At 24.5% G+C, this 13,011-nt stretch overlaps 5 protein-coding genes across 5 annotated transcripts; 3 read left to right on the plus strand and 2 right to left on the minus strand.

Moving 5' to 3' along the window:
- Window positions 1-38: 38 nt before the first annotated feature.
- Window positions 39-2,675, minus strand: T551_03651 (uncharacterized protein; the record flags this gene model as incomplete). Its single annotated transcript, XM_018375914.1, has 14 exons — window positions 39-156; window positions 198-214; window positions 260-411; window positions 463-512; window positions 557-603; window positions 650-1,222; window positions 1,266-1,406; window positions 1,451-1,542; window positions 1,585-1,679; window positions 1,722-1,757; window positions 1,802-2,059; window positions 2,107-2,351; window positions 2,392-2,535; window positions 2,580-2,675. The coding sequence occupies 14 exons, from the start codon at window positions 2,673-2,675 to the stop codon at window positions 39-41; spliced, it is 2,064 nt and encodes a 687-aa protein (XP_018227862.1).
- Window positions 2,676-2,833: 158 nt separating this feature from the next.
- Window positions 2,834-6,483, minus strand: T551_03652 (uncharacterized protein; the record flags this gene model as incomplete). Its single annotated transcript, XM_018375915.1, has 12 exons — window positions 2,834-3,201; window positions 3,244-3,520; window positions 3,564-3,865; window positions 3,912-4,089; window positions 4,132-4,323; window positions 4,366-4,740; window positions 4,895-5,162; window positions 5,208-5,266; window positions 5,309-5,376; window positions 5,421-6,179; window positions 6,223-6,385; window positions 6,430-6,483. 12 exons carry the CDS (start codon window positions 6,481-6,483, stop codon window positions 2,834-2,836), a joined length of 3,063 nt encoding a protein of 1,020 aa, XP_018227863.1.
- Window positions 6,484-7,081: 598 nt separating this feature from the next.
- On the plus strand, window positions 7,082-10,789 carry T551_03653 (uncharacterized protein; the record flags this gene model as incomplete). The annotated part of the gene is made up of 10 exons (XM_018375916.1): window positions 7,082-7,227; window positions 7,271-7,372; window positions 7,414-8,150; window positions 8,196-8,261; window positions 8,304-9,193; window positions 9,239-9,424; window positions 9,468-9,731; window positions 9,778-10,290; window positions 10,334-10,393; window positions 10,439-10,789. 10 exons carry the CDS (start codon window positions 7,082-7,084, stop codon window positions 10,787-10,789), a joined length of 3,315 nt encoding a protein of 1,104 aa, XP_018227864.1.
- Window positions 10,790-10,919: 130 nt separating this feature from the next.
- Window positions 10,920-11,621, plus strand: T551_03654 (40S ribosomal protein S11; the record flags this gene model as incomplete). Its single annotated transcript, XM_018375917.1, has 3 exons — window positions 10,920-10,966; window positions 11,015-11,136; window positions 11,311-11,621. The coding sequence occupies 3 exons, from the start codon at window positions 10,920-10,922 to the stop codon at window positions 11,619-11,621; spliced, it is 480 nt and encodes a 159-aa protein (XP_018227865.1).
- A 593-nt stretch (window positions 11,622-12,214) lies between these two features.
- T551_03655 (uncharacterized protein) lies at window positions 12,215-12,901 on the plus strand (the record flags this gene model as incomplete). The annotated part of the gene is made up of 5 exons (XM_018375918.1): window positions 12,215-12,331; window positions 12,378-12,477; window positions 12,520-12,581; window positions 12,625-12,764; window positions 12,886-12,901. The coding sequence occupies 5 exons, from the start codon at window positions 12,215-12,217 to the stop codon at window positions 12,899-12,901; spliced, it is 435 nt and encodes a 144-aa protein (XP_018227866.1).
- Between the last annotated feature and the right edge of the window lie 110 nt (window positions 12,902-13,011).

Below are 13,011 nucleotides of genomic sequence, written 5' to 3' on the forward strand. Positions count from 1 at the left end.
CACAATTTAATACTATTTAAAGCTTTTTTTAATATGTTTTATTTGGATTTTTTTATAGATTTTGAGTTTTTTTTTTTATCTTTGTCAGACGTGTTTGGTTTATCCTTTTTTTCCCATAATTCTAAAGGTACGAAATGAATTGTTTGTTGATTATATCTAATGATATTAGTTACTATTTTTTTTTGAAACATTCAGACCCATAATCAAATAAAAGCTTTAAAAATAAATTATTATATAATTTCAATATATATCTACTTACTTCTTCTCCAACTTTAAGATCCTTAATAGCATAAAACCCAATTCTATGACAACCATTTACCAAACTTACACGTGCAAAACAGTTAGGCCTTTTTCTTGAGTGATTAGCATATCTAAATTTATTACCCATTCTTGTAGCATCTACGACTTGATCTTAAATAGTTAAAAAATATCATTTGTAAGTTAAGGATATATAATATTTACTCTTGTTTAAGTTAAACAAAAAAGATATACCAATTTTATCATAAAGTTTTCTACAATTATTATTATTATTATTAAAATAAATTGATAAACTTACCCGCGTCTTTCGGATTCATTATGGGATATAATTTCTCCTTTATATTCCTAGAGTTTTTTTTTAGTATACTAACACAATGCATTTTATATTTACTCCTAAAAATGTATCGGCTCTTACTGGTTCCCCAATAAATATACCCCATCCAGAAATATTACTTTTTCCTAATATTACACGACAACCTATTCCTTGTTGTAAAGGTACATTTTGGCATGTTAAAGCAAGAATCTCTGGATTATGTCTATTTGTTGGATCAAGAGCTTCTGCTGAATCACATGAAATACATATATCAGGATCACATTCTCGTTTCCATTTTACACATTCACATGCCCAGGTACTACATTTATTGGCTTTGCACAGACAACCTAACCACCTTCTTGGACAATTACTAGGACAAACACAGAATTTTTCACAAAACACTCTATTTTGTACACATAGGCAATTTTCATCACAAAAACCTAAATGATCACAAGGTTTTAGTTCTGCTCTTTTTGTGCTCAATCCGCTTTTATCACAGTCATCTGGATATGATGTCCACCTTTTTCTTTTACCTAATATCTTTTGATAAGTTATTATTTTATTGTTTTTCAATGAATTTTCTGTGTTATTTATGTTATGAAAATCTTTAAGAAATATTCTGAAAGAATCATTATTTATTTTATTAAATATCTACAAAGTTAGTATCTGAATTTTTTATTCATTATTAATAAACCTCTACACAAGTTTTATTTAAACCCAATGCAATTAAACATGAATATCTAGGACATGTATTTAAAACTTTTACAGAGCTCGCTAGAATAGATATGTCATCAGGAGTCCATTCAGATTGTGAAACATCTTTAGATGCTGAAACCTTTAAACACTAAATATCTTATATTCAATACTTAATTAACATACATTTAAAATGCAGTTTTTAGAACAAGGTATTTCCTTATCGTAAGGTTCTTCCATTTGAAAAGAAAGATCTGGAAGTCGAGTAACAAAGGAATCTATAAATAGTAAAAATTATTTCTATTATAAGGTACGTTTACCATGATAAGGACATTCATTTATATAGCAAAAAATACATAACAACTGTGAATAAGAATCTAAAGGATCAGAACTTGATGGATTTAATACAATAGTTCTGTTTTATTAGTATTAAAGATAAAAATATAATAGGAAATACTTGTCTTTCGTACGAAATTTGGATATTTTATCTACCCTAAGCATTATTAGCTTAAAAGATAAATAGATATGTTATATTACCATTGTATAGTTATCCATAGTTCTACAGGCATATAATAATTCCATGAAGAAGAAAAAATTTCAAGAATAGAGTAATATTTTTCATTTAAAGAAACTTTAGTATAATTTTTTTTGCAGTGTTTTAAAAAGGAAACCCAATCTTCTTTGAAATTACGAGAGACTAAAACGTTAGTTCTAGAGTCTAGATAATAATCATAAAGTAATGAAAGAGTAATTTCGCATTCTGATAATATTTTGAGTAAAATACTTGATAAATCACTTGCCACTATAAAACAAATTAAAAAAGATCACAAATAATAAAGCACATGCTTTCCATAATTTCTTCTTTATCTTGATTTTTTATTTTAATATCAAATATCTCATGTAAATTAAGATCACTATCTTCATTGCCTTCTCCAATATAAGGTACAAATCGAAGAGTTTCTTCATCATTTTTAATAACATTAAGTCTCAATGCTGTATTTTCTTTATATTTTGGAAGTCCTGGTATATCTTCGATATCAATTAATTTTTGAAAAATGCAAGTGTTAGTTTTTAAATGATTAAAGCTCTGGATTTTTAGTATGTTAATTATAAAACAAAAGGATTACTTTAACATAGAAAGTCATTTTTTTTTCATTATAATTAGATTTCGGATCAAAGAAATCATTTTCTATTATATTTTTATTTAAATTATTAAACCATTGTATACTTTGACCACGCTGAATTGTGTTTTGTGCAATGTTTAATTCATTCTTTGAAAAATTAAAGGAATCTTATACAATATTAACTTACGTACTTTAACAAACTCATTATGATCCTGTCTAAATTTTGAAAGAGCATTTTGAATAATTTGATTTATCTTTTCATTATATTGTATTTTTTCAAGATCCATTATTTTTTATCGTGTTCATAAAAAAACGGTTAAATCAATGAAATATAACGATATTAGTGGTTTACTAACTAGTTAATTGTTTTTTTATAAAATAATTAAAATTACAATATTTTGTCGATCTTCGAATTTATAAATATATATTTCTAAGATATTTACAATTATGTAGAAATCAATGTATTAAATGAAAAAATTTCTAATCCAATTCCATAAATAACTAATATTTCTCTATCTAAGATTTTAGCAATAGAAATTCCACTGGGATCAGCAACATATGTATAAAATTCTGAAAGAAAAATTAGTTGTGATGAACTAACTTTCCATATTTTTAGTTTTTGGTCAGTTGCTATAGAAATTAATAGTCCTGATCTGCTAAATACTAAACCAGTTATAGATGAATCATGCGCATTAAGTTTATTCATAATAATATTACACGATATTTTATAAGAATCTGAATCTAATTTTATAATAATTTCTGTTAAATTTATTTTGTTGTCATCACCTCCTGTAACTAATAAATATTTTTCGTCTAAAATATTTAATTTTATTAATTTTTATTTATATTTTTTACCTTTTATATGAGTTAATATCATCGATTTAATACTTGATTGATGTAATTGATTCTTCCAAATGGGAGGAGGGAAAAAATTGTTTTGAATTATGTTAATATCTAATGATTTAACATAATTGCTTATATTCCATATTGTTATAAATCCATCAGTAGAAGCTACTAATAGATAACAATAAGATTTCTCTGAAATACAAATAACATTTAAAAGACATCTTGTAGAATATTTTTCATTTGAAATTAAATTGTATTTTGATTTTTTAGATTGAAATAGCCAGACCTAAAAAAGTTGTAAGTATAATATTCCCTAAGTTAGTAATTACCCTAATTGATGAATCCGAACATGCCATTATAATTAAATAGTTATTTTTATTACTAAGTTCTACTATGCAAAAATCTATAATACGAACATTCCGCCCATTATTAATTACTGGGCAAACTGCATGATCAATTATCCTTATTTGATTTAAACTTTTTATTGAAAATTTCCAAGTTATAAATTCTTCAGCTCCTCCGCATGAAAAAAAAAATATACCATTTTTAGACCAAGAAACTTTTTCAACGCCCGCTGTATGCTGCTTTACGCGATATATATTAATAATTTCACTATATTTAGTAATGTACACTTTCTTTATGTTAGATTATAAAATATAAAAATATTAAAAATAAACATTTTGATAATCTTACTGTAGTGTCTTCGGCTCCTGTTAAAAATAATAATGTATTTTTCTGATATAAAATAGGATGAAATGCCATAGTTCTGATTTCTCTACCATGTCTTCCTTCTTGAAGAATTATCTTTTGAAAACTCTGAAAAGGAGATAATAAAGAAAAATGACAAGTGATGATCTAAATATTATTAATTTTTATAAATATGATTTAAAAGCTTACTGAATTTGATCTAGTAAAAACAAATGTTGAATTTTTTTCTATTTTTTTTGAATACGAAAAATATATACTCCAATGTCTATGTTGTCCACCACATATTGTTGAAAATATGTCAAAATCTTTTGACTGATTCCATATAAAAAACCTAAGCTTTTTGAATCCATAAAGTATTAAATCTCCTTTCAAATAAAAACCCTAACACAAATTACTTCTTATTAATAGTATAATTAAAATTACTCCCTCTACTCCATGTTTATTGCATTTTTCATGGTGTTTTTTTTCAATTTGTATTGTATTATTATGACTATTAAATGTTAATTCTAATATATAATACATCCAATTATGTCCAATCGTTGTTATTTCTAACTTTTTATTCAATAAGTTATTTTCATATGGGTGTAAAATAATTGTATGTAAAGCATTTTCTTTATATAAATCCTTGATTATATAAACACTAGGAAGTCCTTTCCCAAAGTCTTCTAAACGATGTATACTTAAAAAACCGGTTCTAAATCCAAGAAATACCAAACTTGCTTCAAAACTGATAACAGCAGCAGTTAACTCCATTGGTACAATAGAAATAATATCATTTTTTTCATATATAAAATTAGACTATTTTATAATTATTTTATTGATTGCTTTATTTATAGATATACTTTGACCTGTTTAAATAAATGAAGGTAAATATTTAAAGAAATTGATGAAAATGTTATAAGATACAAAAGACCTTTTTCATTAGTAATATATAAAATGCTATAAAAAATACCATTATAAAATATAGGAAATAAAGATTGTATTTTTTCATTAGATATATGATATTTTGAGATCTAGATAAAATAAGTAATAATGTATTAAAATAAAGCTTTACAGATAAATTATTTTTTATATCTAGTATATATATATTGCCAAATTTGTCTGAAATATTCACAAAATTTGTTTTAGACCAAAGAGAAACCTTAGAAAAACTGCTGAGATCAGAATCATAAAATAAATAATTAAATTTTTTCGTTTTAATATTAAATATTAAAACATTGCTAGATAATATCGTTATTTTTTTATAAACATATATAAATATTTACCCAAATACTGAAACAATTAGAATTTGAAAAGAATTAATTAAAACATAACTACGAAAAGTCTAATAAAAATGAAAAATTATTAACAAATTTAAAATTGTTACGTCATATAATATGTTAGGTAAACTATTAATTGCATTTTTGATATCATCTGCAGTTATATGGTGCTGAACTATACTACATGTTGATATTAAAGAAATAATATATAGTTCTTACTTTTAACTTTATCGTTTATTTCCCATAAACGTATTTTACCATCACTTCCTCCTGTTGCAAATATATTCTTAAAAACAGAAACTGACCATACATTTTTTCCTTCATGACCACTATATACAGAATTTTGTTTTAATTTTGATTTATGTATCATTTTCCATACTCTAGCTGTTGTATCTTCTGATACACTAATAAGTCTAGAATTATCATTATCAATAAATTTTACATCCCAGACACGAGAATTGTGACCCCATCCAGTAGCTTTACATTTTCCTGTATTCAAATCCCATACTTTAATGCTTCTATCATCTGAGCAACTACAAAGTAATTTCCCATCGTTAGAAAAGTTAACTTTAAAAGCAGCTCCCTCATGTTCTTTTAAACGATGAGCTACATGTATTAAAATGTTTTTTTTATTAAAAAACTCGTAAGGACTAATATGCCAAATTTGAATTTCATTAAATATCGTTGCAGAAGCAACTGTAACAGAGCCATTATAATGAATGTATAAACTTGAACTGTATAAGAGAGGATTTTCATTACACGAAAATACTTGAATACATGATTTTGTTTGAATATCATAAACATATACTTTATTGCGAGATGTTGTTAACCATATATATGACTTATCAAAAGACGGTTTTACGTCAAAAATCCATTCTGATACAACGCAAACATCAAAGTCAGTGTTATTAAATAAATCATCTAAATTAACAATACAAAAGTCTTTACCGCCCCAAATAACTAATTTATTCCTTTTAGCTTGATATATTTTAGTAAATAAAATTATTAAACAAACAATAACCATATACTATTCCATGTATTTGATTTTTTTTAAAAATTCTTGCTGCGTATATAAGAAAACCTTGCATAACATCATAAATTTTAATATATGGTCCTTGTCCAGCAAATAAAATAAATTCGTTAAAAAATACAAGTACAGTAATTGGACCATGGAATCCCAAAAACTTACACAAATTTAAATTATAGTTTCAGATGATTTAACGAATACCTCTAATGGTATATTTTTTATTAATTCTGAATTTTTAAAAATTTGAGATGTCATTATTAAAATGTATAAAACCAATTTTTATAAAAAAGTTTCTTTTTTAAAAAAACAAATATTAAATGTTGAATAACTAAATATAAAGTTTTAAACAATTTGAATTTAATTATTTTTATGATATTTTTAATTAAAATTTAAACGATCGATTACGTTTAATAATAAACATTCTTTAAAATATTTAAAGTTGTAAGTTATAAAGAGCTTTATAATTATTGTTGGATAGTATTTTATAGATTAAACTATTATAAGGAATGACAATTACAAAAAGCCCTGGATCTTCATGGAAGTGTTTGAGACAAGAAATATTGAATAAAGATGTCTTAAATAAAGAAAATATATCTCCAATCAAGACTAATTTACCAATACCTAAAGAAGGAGTTCACATAAAACGTTCTAAATCACTTAGTGGTATTGAAGATGAACAATTTTCAATGTTTCCAATAATTAAACAAGAGTTAAAATCAACATTGACGGTATTATTCTTAATTTATTTAATTTAATTAGAATTCTAATAGATAAGTAGGTACCTAATAAGGGTATACTAAAAAGATCTTTATATTCTTCAGATTGTTCATATGATTCAACATCTAAAAATGATATGGATAATCATACTGTTATAGGTATAATGCAGGTTGCTTTGAAAGAAGAGGCTGAAAACGATTCTGGAAATGACGAGATAAAGAAATCTCGGAAACTCAAAGGTCTTAATCGTCGTGTTAGTTTTGCAAGCCATGCATCTGTTAGGTTTTATTTTGTTTTATTTGTTTTCTCTTTTTAATAAAATTAGATTGTTTGAAAAAGAACAGGAATTTCGGTCACCAAATTCTACTCCTTCTAGTCAATCATCTTTACTTTCAGACCAAAAATCTTTATTATCACCAATTAAACGGTTTTAACAAATTTCTTTGTTCATTTTATTAATTTTAATAGAAATTTTAAATATCAAAAATCACTTTTATTAAATAATTCTCCAAAAACACCATCACCTATAAAGTGTATTTCTCCTGTAAAGTCGTCAAGATTATATATAAATTCTCCTGTCCCAATATCCCAAGGACATAAAGTTTTGGATGATTTAAATCAACATGATTCCGAAATGGTAGAAGATGCATGTTGTTTTAATTTTCAAGAAAGTGTTTCTAAAGATCACTTTTTTGATTATAAAAATAACTCAAATTCTAAAGATATTGATGGAGAAATGACTATGGACTTGACTGAGATAATTTCTAAATCAGTGTTTGAGGAAAAAAAATCTGATGAAATAACAGTAAATATGATTAATACTGCTACTGGTTCTGTATTTGAAGAAGATTTAGCAGAAAAAACTATGGATTTAACTAAAGTGATCCCTGGATCTATATTTCAAGGAAATAAAGAAAATTTCACTGCTCATTCAACAGAAATAGTTGATAATGCATCATTTGAAAAAAATAGTTTAGAGGAAGTAAAAATGGATTTAACATTAGCTCTTGGAAAGATTCATGCAAGTAAAAATGCCATAGATCATATTAATTTTCATTTACAGTCTGATAAAAATTCTAATTCAAATGAAAATCAAGATATTTTTGTTAAGGAAAACAATCAACTTTCTGAATCTTTAGGAATACGATTTATGGAATTAGAGAATTCAGTTGATTCTAAATTTTTAAATAATGATATTGATTCTGGTAAATTTTGTTCCTAAATAATATTTTAGTTAATAGAATATATAGATAAAGATATTGCTGAGATTGCTGGAACTATTTTGAAAAGGGTAAATGAAATAGATCAAAAAGATGGTATATAATTATTTTTAAAAAAAATATTTCTTATTTTTTTAGGATTAACTATGGATTTCACAACTGCTATTGGAAATGTTTTATCTGTAAATGGGGAGATTAAAGAATCTTCTGATACTTTTAGTAGTGTTTGTTCGGAAAGAAAATCAAGTTCAATACAAAAAAAGATTTATTGTGATTCATCTTCTAATTGTTTTTTACATGATGATTATTATAAGTCTGCAGTTATTTATGATGACGATAATACAGTTGATATGAATCTTACTAAGACCGTTCCATATGTTTTAGAAGTGAATAATTTATCTTCAAAAAAAAAAGAGGAAACACGTACTTCAGATCAATGTAATGATATTACTTCTAATATAGATATGACAAAATTATTTGATACAAAATTGAAATCTCCACAGAGAATTCTTCGTAATGGAGTTTTAGCTATAGATGCTCTTTTTGGCAAAAAAGCTTTAAATACTAATAATATACGTCGCATAAGTGGCATTTCTGTGCCAGTTCAATTAGGATCTCCAAAAGCTGCAGAACTTTTAAAAAGTAGAAAAAGTATGTCTGGTTTTGAAGAAATGAAATTAGCAGGATTAGGTAGTCCAGCTAATAAAATTGTTATTGGGAAGAAATCAATGTGGGAGAATGAAGTAGCTAAAGTATGTACTTCTATTTTAAATGATTTTGATATTAAAAGTCGTATTATTCAATTAACACCTAAAAAGAATGATACTTTGTCACAGTCGTTAGCTATTCAAAATGTTTTAAAAAGTGCTACTTTTCAAGATTCTGGATCTGAATTAAAAAGAAATTGTGAGAATACTTTAAATAATATATATGTTTTTAGTCCAGTAAAAAAAAATTGCAATAATAGTCCTAATTTTAAGAAAAATGAGTATTCTGATCATTTAGTTGAGATGCAAGATGAAAATAATGTAAGTTGTTCTGTTTTTTACTGAAAAATATTTATTTATCTACAGTTTTTGTCACCAATAACTTTGACGGAGTTTTTGAAAATAACTTCAATATCTTTTTTAGATGGGCTTACTACTACGAAACGAAGAGAAACTACATTTTTCCCTTATTTAGCTCCAAAGCCTCCTAATTTGAAAGAATTAATCTATACTGCATCTCTTACACTTCCTGTTCTTGAATTATACCAATTCGTATGTTATTAAGTGTTTCATATGTTATACTAATATTTTCAAGAGTTGTAAAGAGCTTCAAAAATATATAGAAGAAGGGAAAGAAGTGATTAATAAAATCGAAGAAGATACTTCTGAAGAAAACCCTTTGCTTTTTCGAGAATATATATCTGCTACTCACGATATTCGAGTCATTATGGATGGACAATTTAAACTAGTTAAGAATTACTCGAGACTTTATGCTAAAGGTATATGGTATGAGTGGAGAGATAAATTACTTTTGGGTTTGAAAGAAGGGTTACAAAATAACCTAGAAGGTTTAAAGAAAGTATGTTTATCTTTATTCTTGAATCAATGATTAATATAGTCTTAAGGATGAGTTAATTATTAATGATATCAAACCTGTTTTAAACACATGTTTTCCTTTAATCAAATTGAAGTTTGAGTCTTTAAAGGAACAGTTAAACCATTTGAGAATGATTAAAGAGGAAATTAATCAATGTGATCAAAAAGAATTGAGAGAAGTTTGGTCTAGTATATCTAGAGTTAATGAAGAGATACAAAGGAATGTAGAGAAAATTGAAGATATTAATAAGAATATCTATGAAATTGATAATCAATTAAATAAATTGTCTGAAAAACAAATAATATTAGATCGGGAAATTGAAGAATATAAAAAAGCAACTGAAGCTAATCGTTGTTTTGAGAAAGAAGAAATTGAAAATATTAAAAGAACATTGGAAACCCTTAAAACCATTACAGGGTGGGAAGCAAAATCATTTTCTCAAGATACTGTAGTTTTCATATATTTAGGTGTTATTGAAACTACATTTAATTTTATTCAAAATAATGTATCAATAAAATGGAATGAAGATATAAAAGATAAGGTTTGATTTTTTGAAATCTTTAATTGTTTTTAATGCATTTTAGATCAGAATGTTCTTTTTTCATTATTTGGAAAAAATACTAGAAAAATGTACAATTAAAGAAGTAGATGCGATATGAAGTTTATGAAATATATTTAATGTTATTTAGGCACTACCACTTATATCTCGTATATGGTATATTGCAACTTCAATATGGTCTGAATTTTGTTTACTTAAAGTTCGATATCCTATGTTGTATAATTTGACAATTGAAGATGGTCAACCATTGTTAGAAATAACTACAAAAGTTTTTTTGCCATTATATTTTTTGAAAATTTTTGTGACATTTAAACTTCGTTACTCAATTGTTTATGAGTATCCTAATTTAAGCAATAATGATTTTATAGATATTAATGTTATTTATGGGAATGTCAATGTTTCTAGGATATCGAAAATTATATTAGATAAAGTTTTAACAGGCGGTATAAAAGCTTTGATTACTGCATGTGATGAATTTTAAAAGAAGTTAAATTCATGTATTTTAATGTTAAACCCTAATTTGTAATTTATTTTAAACGTGACTTATTTTTTGTCGACAATTTATTGATTTCAAATTATTAATAAAGTTATTTGGTTTTAAAGTCAGATAAATGCCAGAGCTTGTATTGCAGTCTGAACGTGCTTTTCAGAAGCAGCCGTAAGTTGTTTTAGTGAATATAGATATATTAAAAGTAATATTTTTTAGACATGTTTTTCAGAATTCAAAAATGATATTACATAAAAAATCTGGTAAAGGTCGCAGATGGTATAAAGAAGTTGGTCTTGGGTTCAAAACACCTAAAGAGGCTATAAAAGGGCAATATATTGGTTAGTAAATATGATGATGGTGAAAAAGTTATTTTTTTGGAAATTATAGAAAATTTTGTAGTTTTGATGATCTGTATTGCATTTTTTGAGTATTTTTGCTCTAGATAATGCTTTTTTCCTGTCATTATTCTTAGTTATTATAATCTTTTGTCTTGAGCTAATATGGAAGTATAGATAAGAAATGTCCTTTTGTTGGAAATGTTTCGATTCGTGGACGTATTCTTACTGGAACTGTTGTTTCAACTAAAATGACTAGGACTATTATTATCCGAAGAGAATATCTTCATTACATTCCTAAATATAATCGTTATGAAAAACGACATAAAAATTTTGCAGCACATTTATCACCAGCTTTTCGTGTGAATGAAGGTGACATTGTTACAGTGGGGCAGTGTCGTCCACTTTCAAAAACTGTTCGTTTTAATGTTTTAAGAGTTGAGAGACATAATGAAGTAGAAACAGCAAAACAGTTTGGGAAGTTTTAGGTATTATAATGTATTATTATATATATAATAGAAAACAAAATAATTATTGAATTTGTTTATTGATATTTTTACTATAGCATTTTAGTTTTTGTTTTTTATGATTAACTTTTTTGTTTAAAATATTGGATCTTAGTTTATAAGATATTTAAGTTATCTAAGATTTTTAAAAGTGAAATATGAATATTTATGGATATTTTTTAAAAATAAAATATGCTTTTCTTCTATTTTTAATTTCGGAATTTCAAAATTTTATTTTAATATTTATGTTTGAACGAGAATAAAGAATATTTTTTTAAAATCTATCATTTATATAATTAGATTTATTTATATACTTATTATAATTTTAATTATTTTTATTTAAGTCATTTTTAAAATAAATTGTATTTTTTACTTATAATAAGAATTCTAATATAAAATATAAATTTTAGTTATTTTAGTTTTTATAATTAAATCTATAAAATATCTATTTTTATTTAGATTCGTTTATACGTAAGTAAATATTAAGAAAACTTGACAACTTATTTAAGATAGAAAAGATAAAATATTATTTATAAGGTCCTTTTAACTTATTTAATTACATATACTCTTTTTCTATGTCATATTCTACAATTAATCGTCGGTATTTACAGATTTTTGAAGGATTAATAATTGAAATGCGATTACTTTTAAATTTTTCAGATATTTCACATTTTGATGATATTCTTTATCAAGTATGTTTAAAATGAAAATCACTATTTTATAAATATATATTTTTAGAAAATTATGGATGCTATTAAGCCTCTGATTATACTTAAATTACAAAAAGAACAAATACAGAAATCGAAAAAAAAGAAAACAAAAGATCTAATTGAAAGAGGTAAGAATATTAAAACTAAGTAAAAATTCTTAAGAAATAAAGATGAATTCAGTATTAATTTGTCCTTTGTTTCTACCAGAAACTATTATTTTTTACTAAAAAGGGTAATTTTTTTAACTCAATATTATTACTAAAATTATTACTTAGATTAATAAATTTATATTTCCTTTAGAAGGAAAAGATGAATCTATTTTTAAAAATTTTACAGAAGATCAAGTTATTATAGAGTCGGATATAGATAATTCCCAATCATTTACTAAACCTGCACTTTTAACCACTTATAAAAAGTATGATTTGTATAAAAAAATTGTTTATGTTAAGGTTAAACTTAATTATTAAAAAAGAAATATAATGATGAAATTATTTTTTTAAAAAAAAAAAGTATATAGTTTTTCTAAATTATTAAAGTACTTATTTTAATTAAAGCATTATTAGATTTTATTGATTACTTATTATAAAAGTATAATAAGAATTTCTATAAAAACTTTTTAGATCTATATATTTATTATAATTTATGTTTCAGAATTTAATTTC

Source organism: Pneumocystis jirovecii, assembly GCF_001477535.1.
Source record: "Pneumocystis jirovecii RU7 chromosome Unknown supercont1.20, whole genome shotgun sequence".
NCBI classification, from domain to species: domain Eukaryota; kingdom Fungi; phylum Ascomycota; class Pneumocystomycetes; order Pneumocystales; family Pneumocystaceae; genus Pneumocystis; species Pneumocystis jirovecii.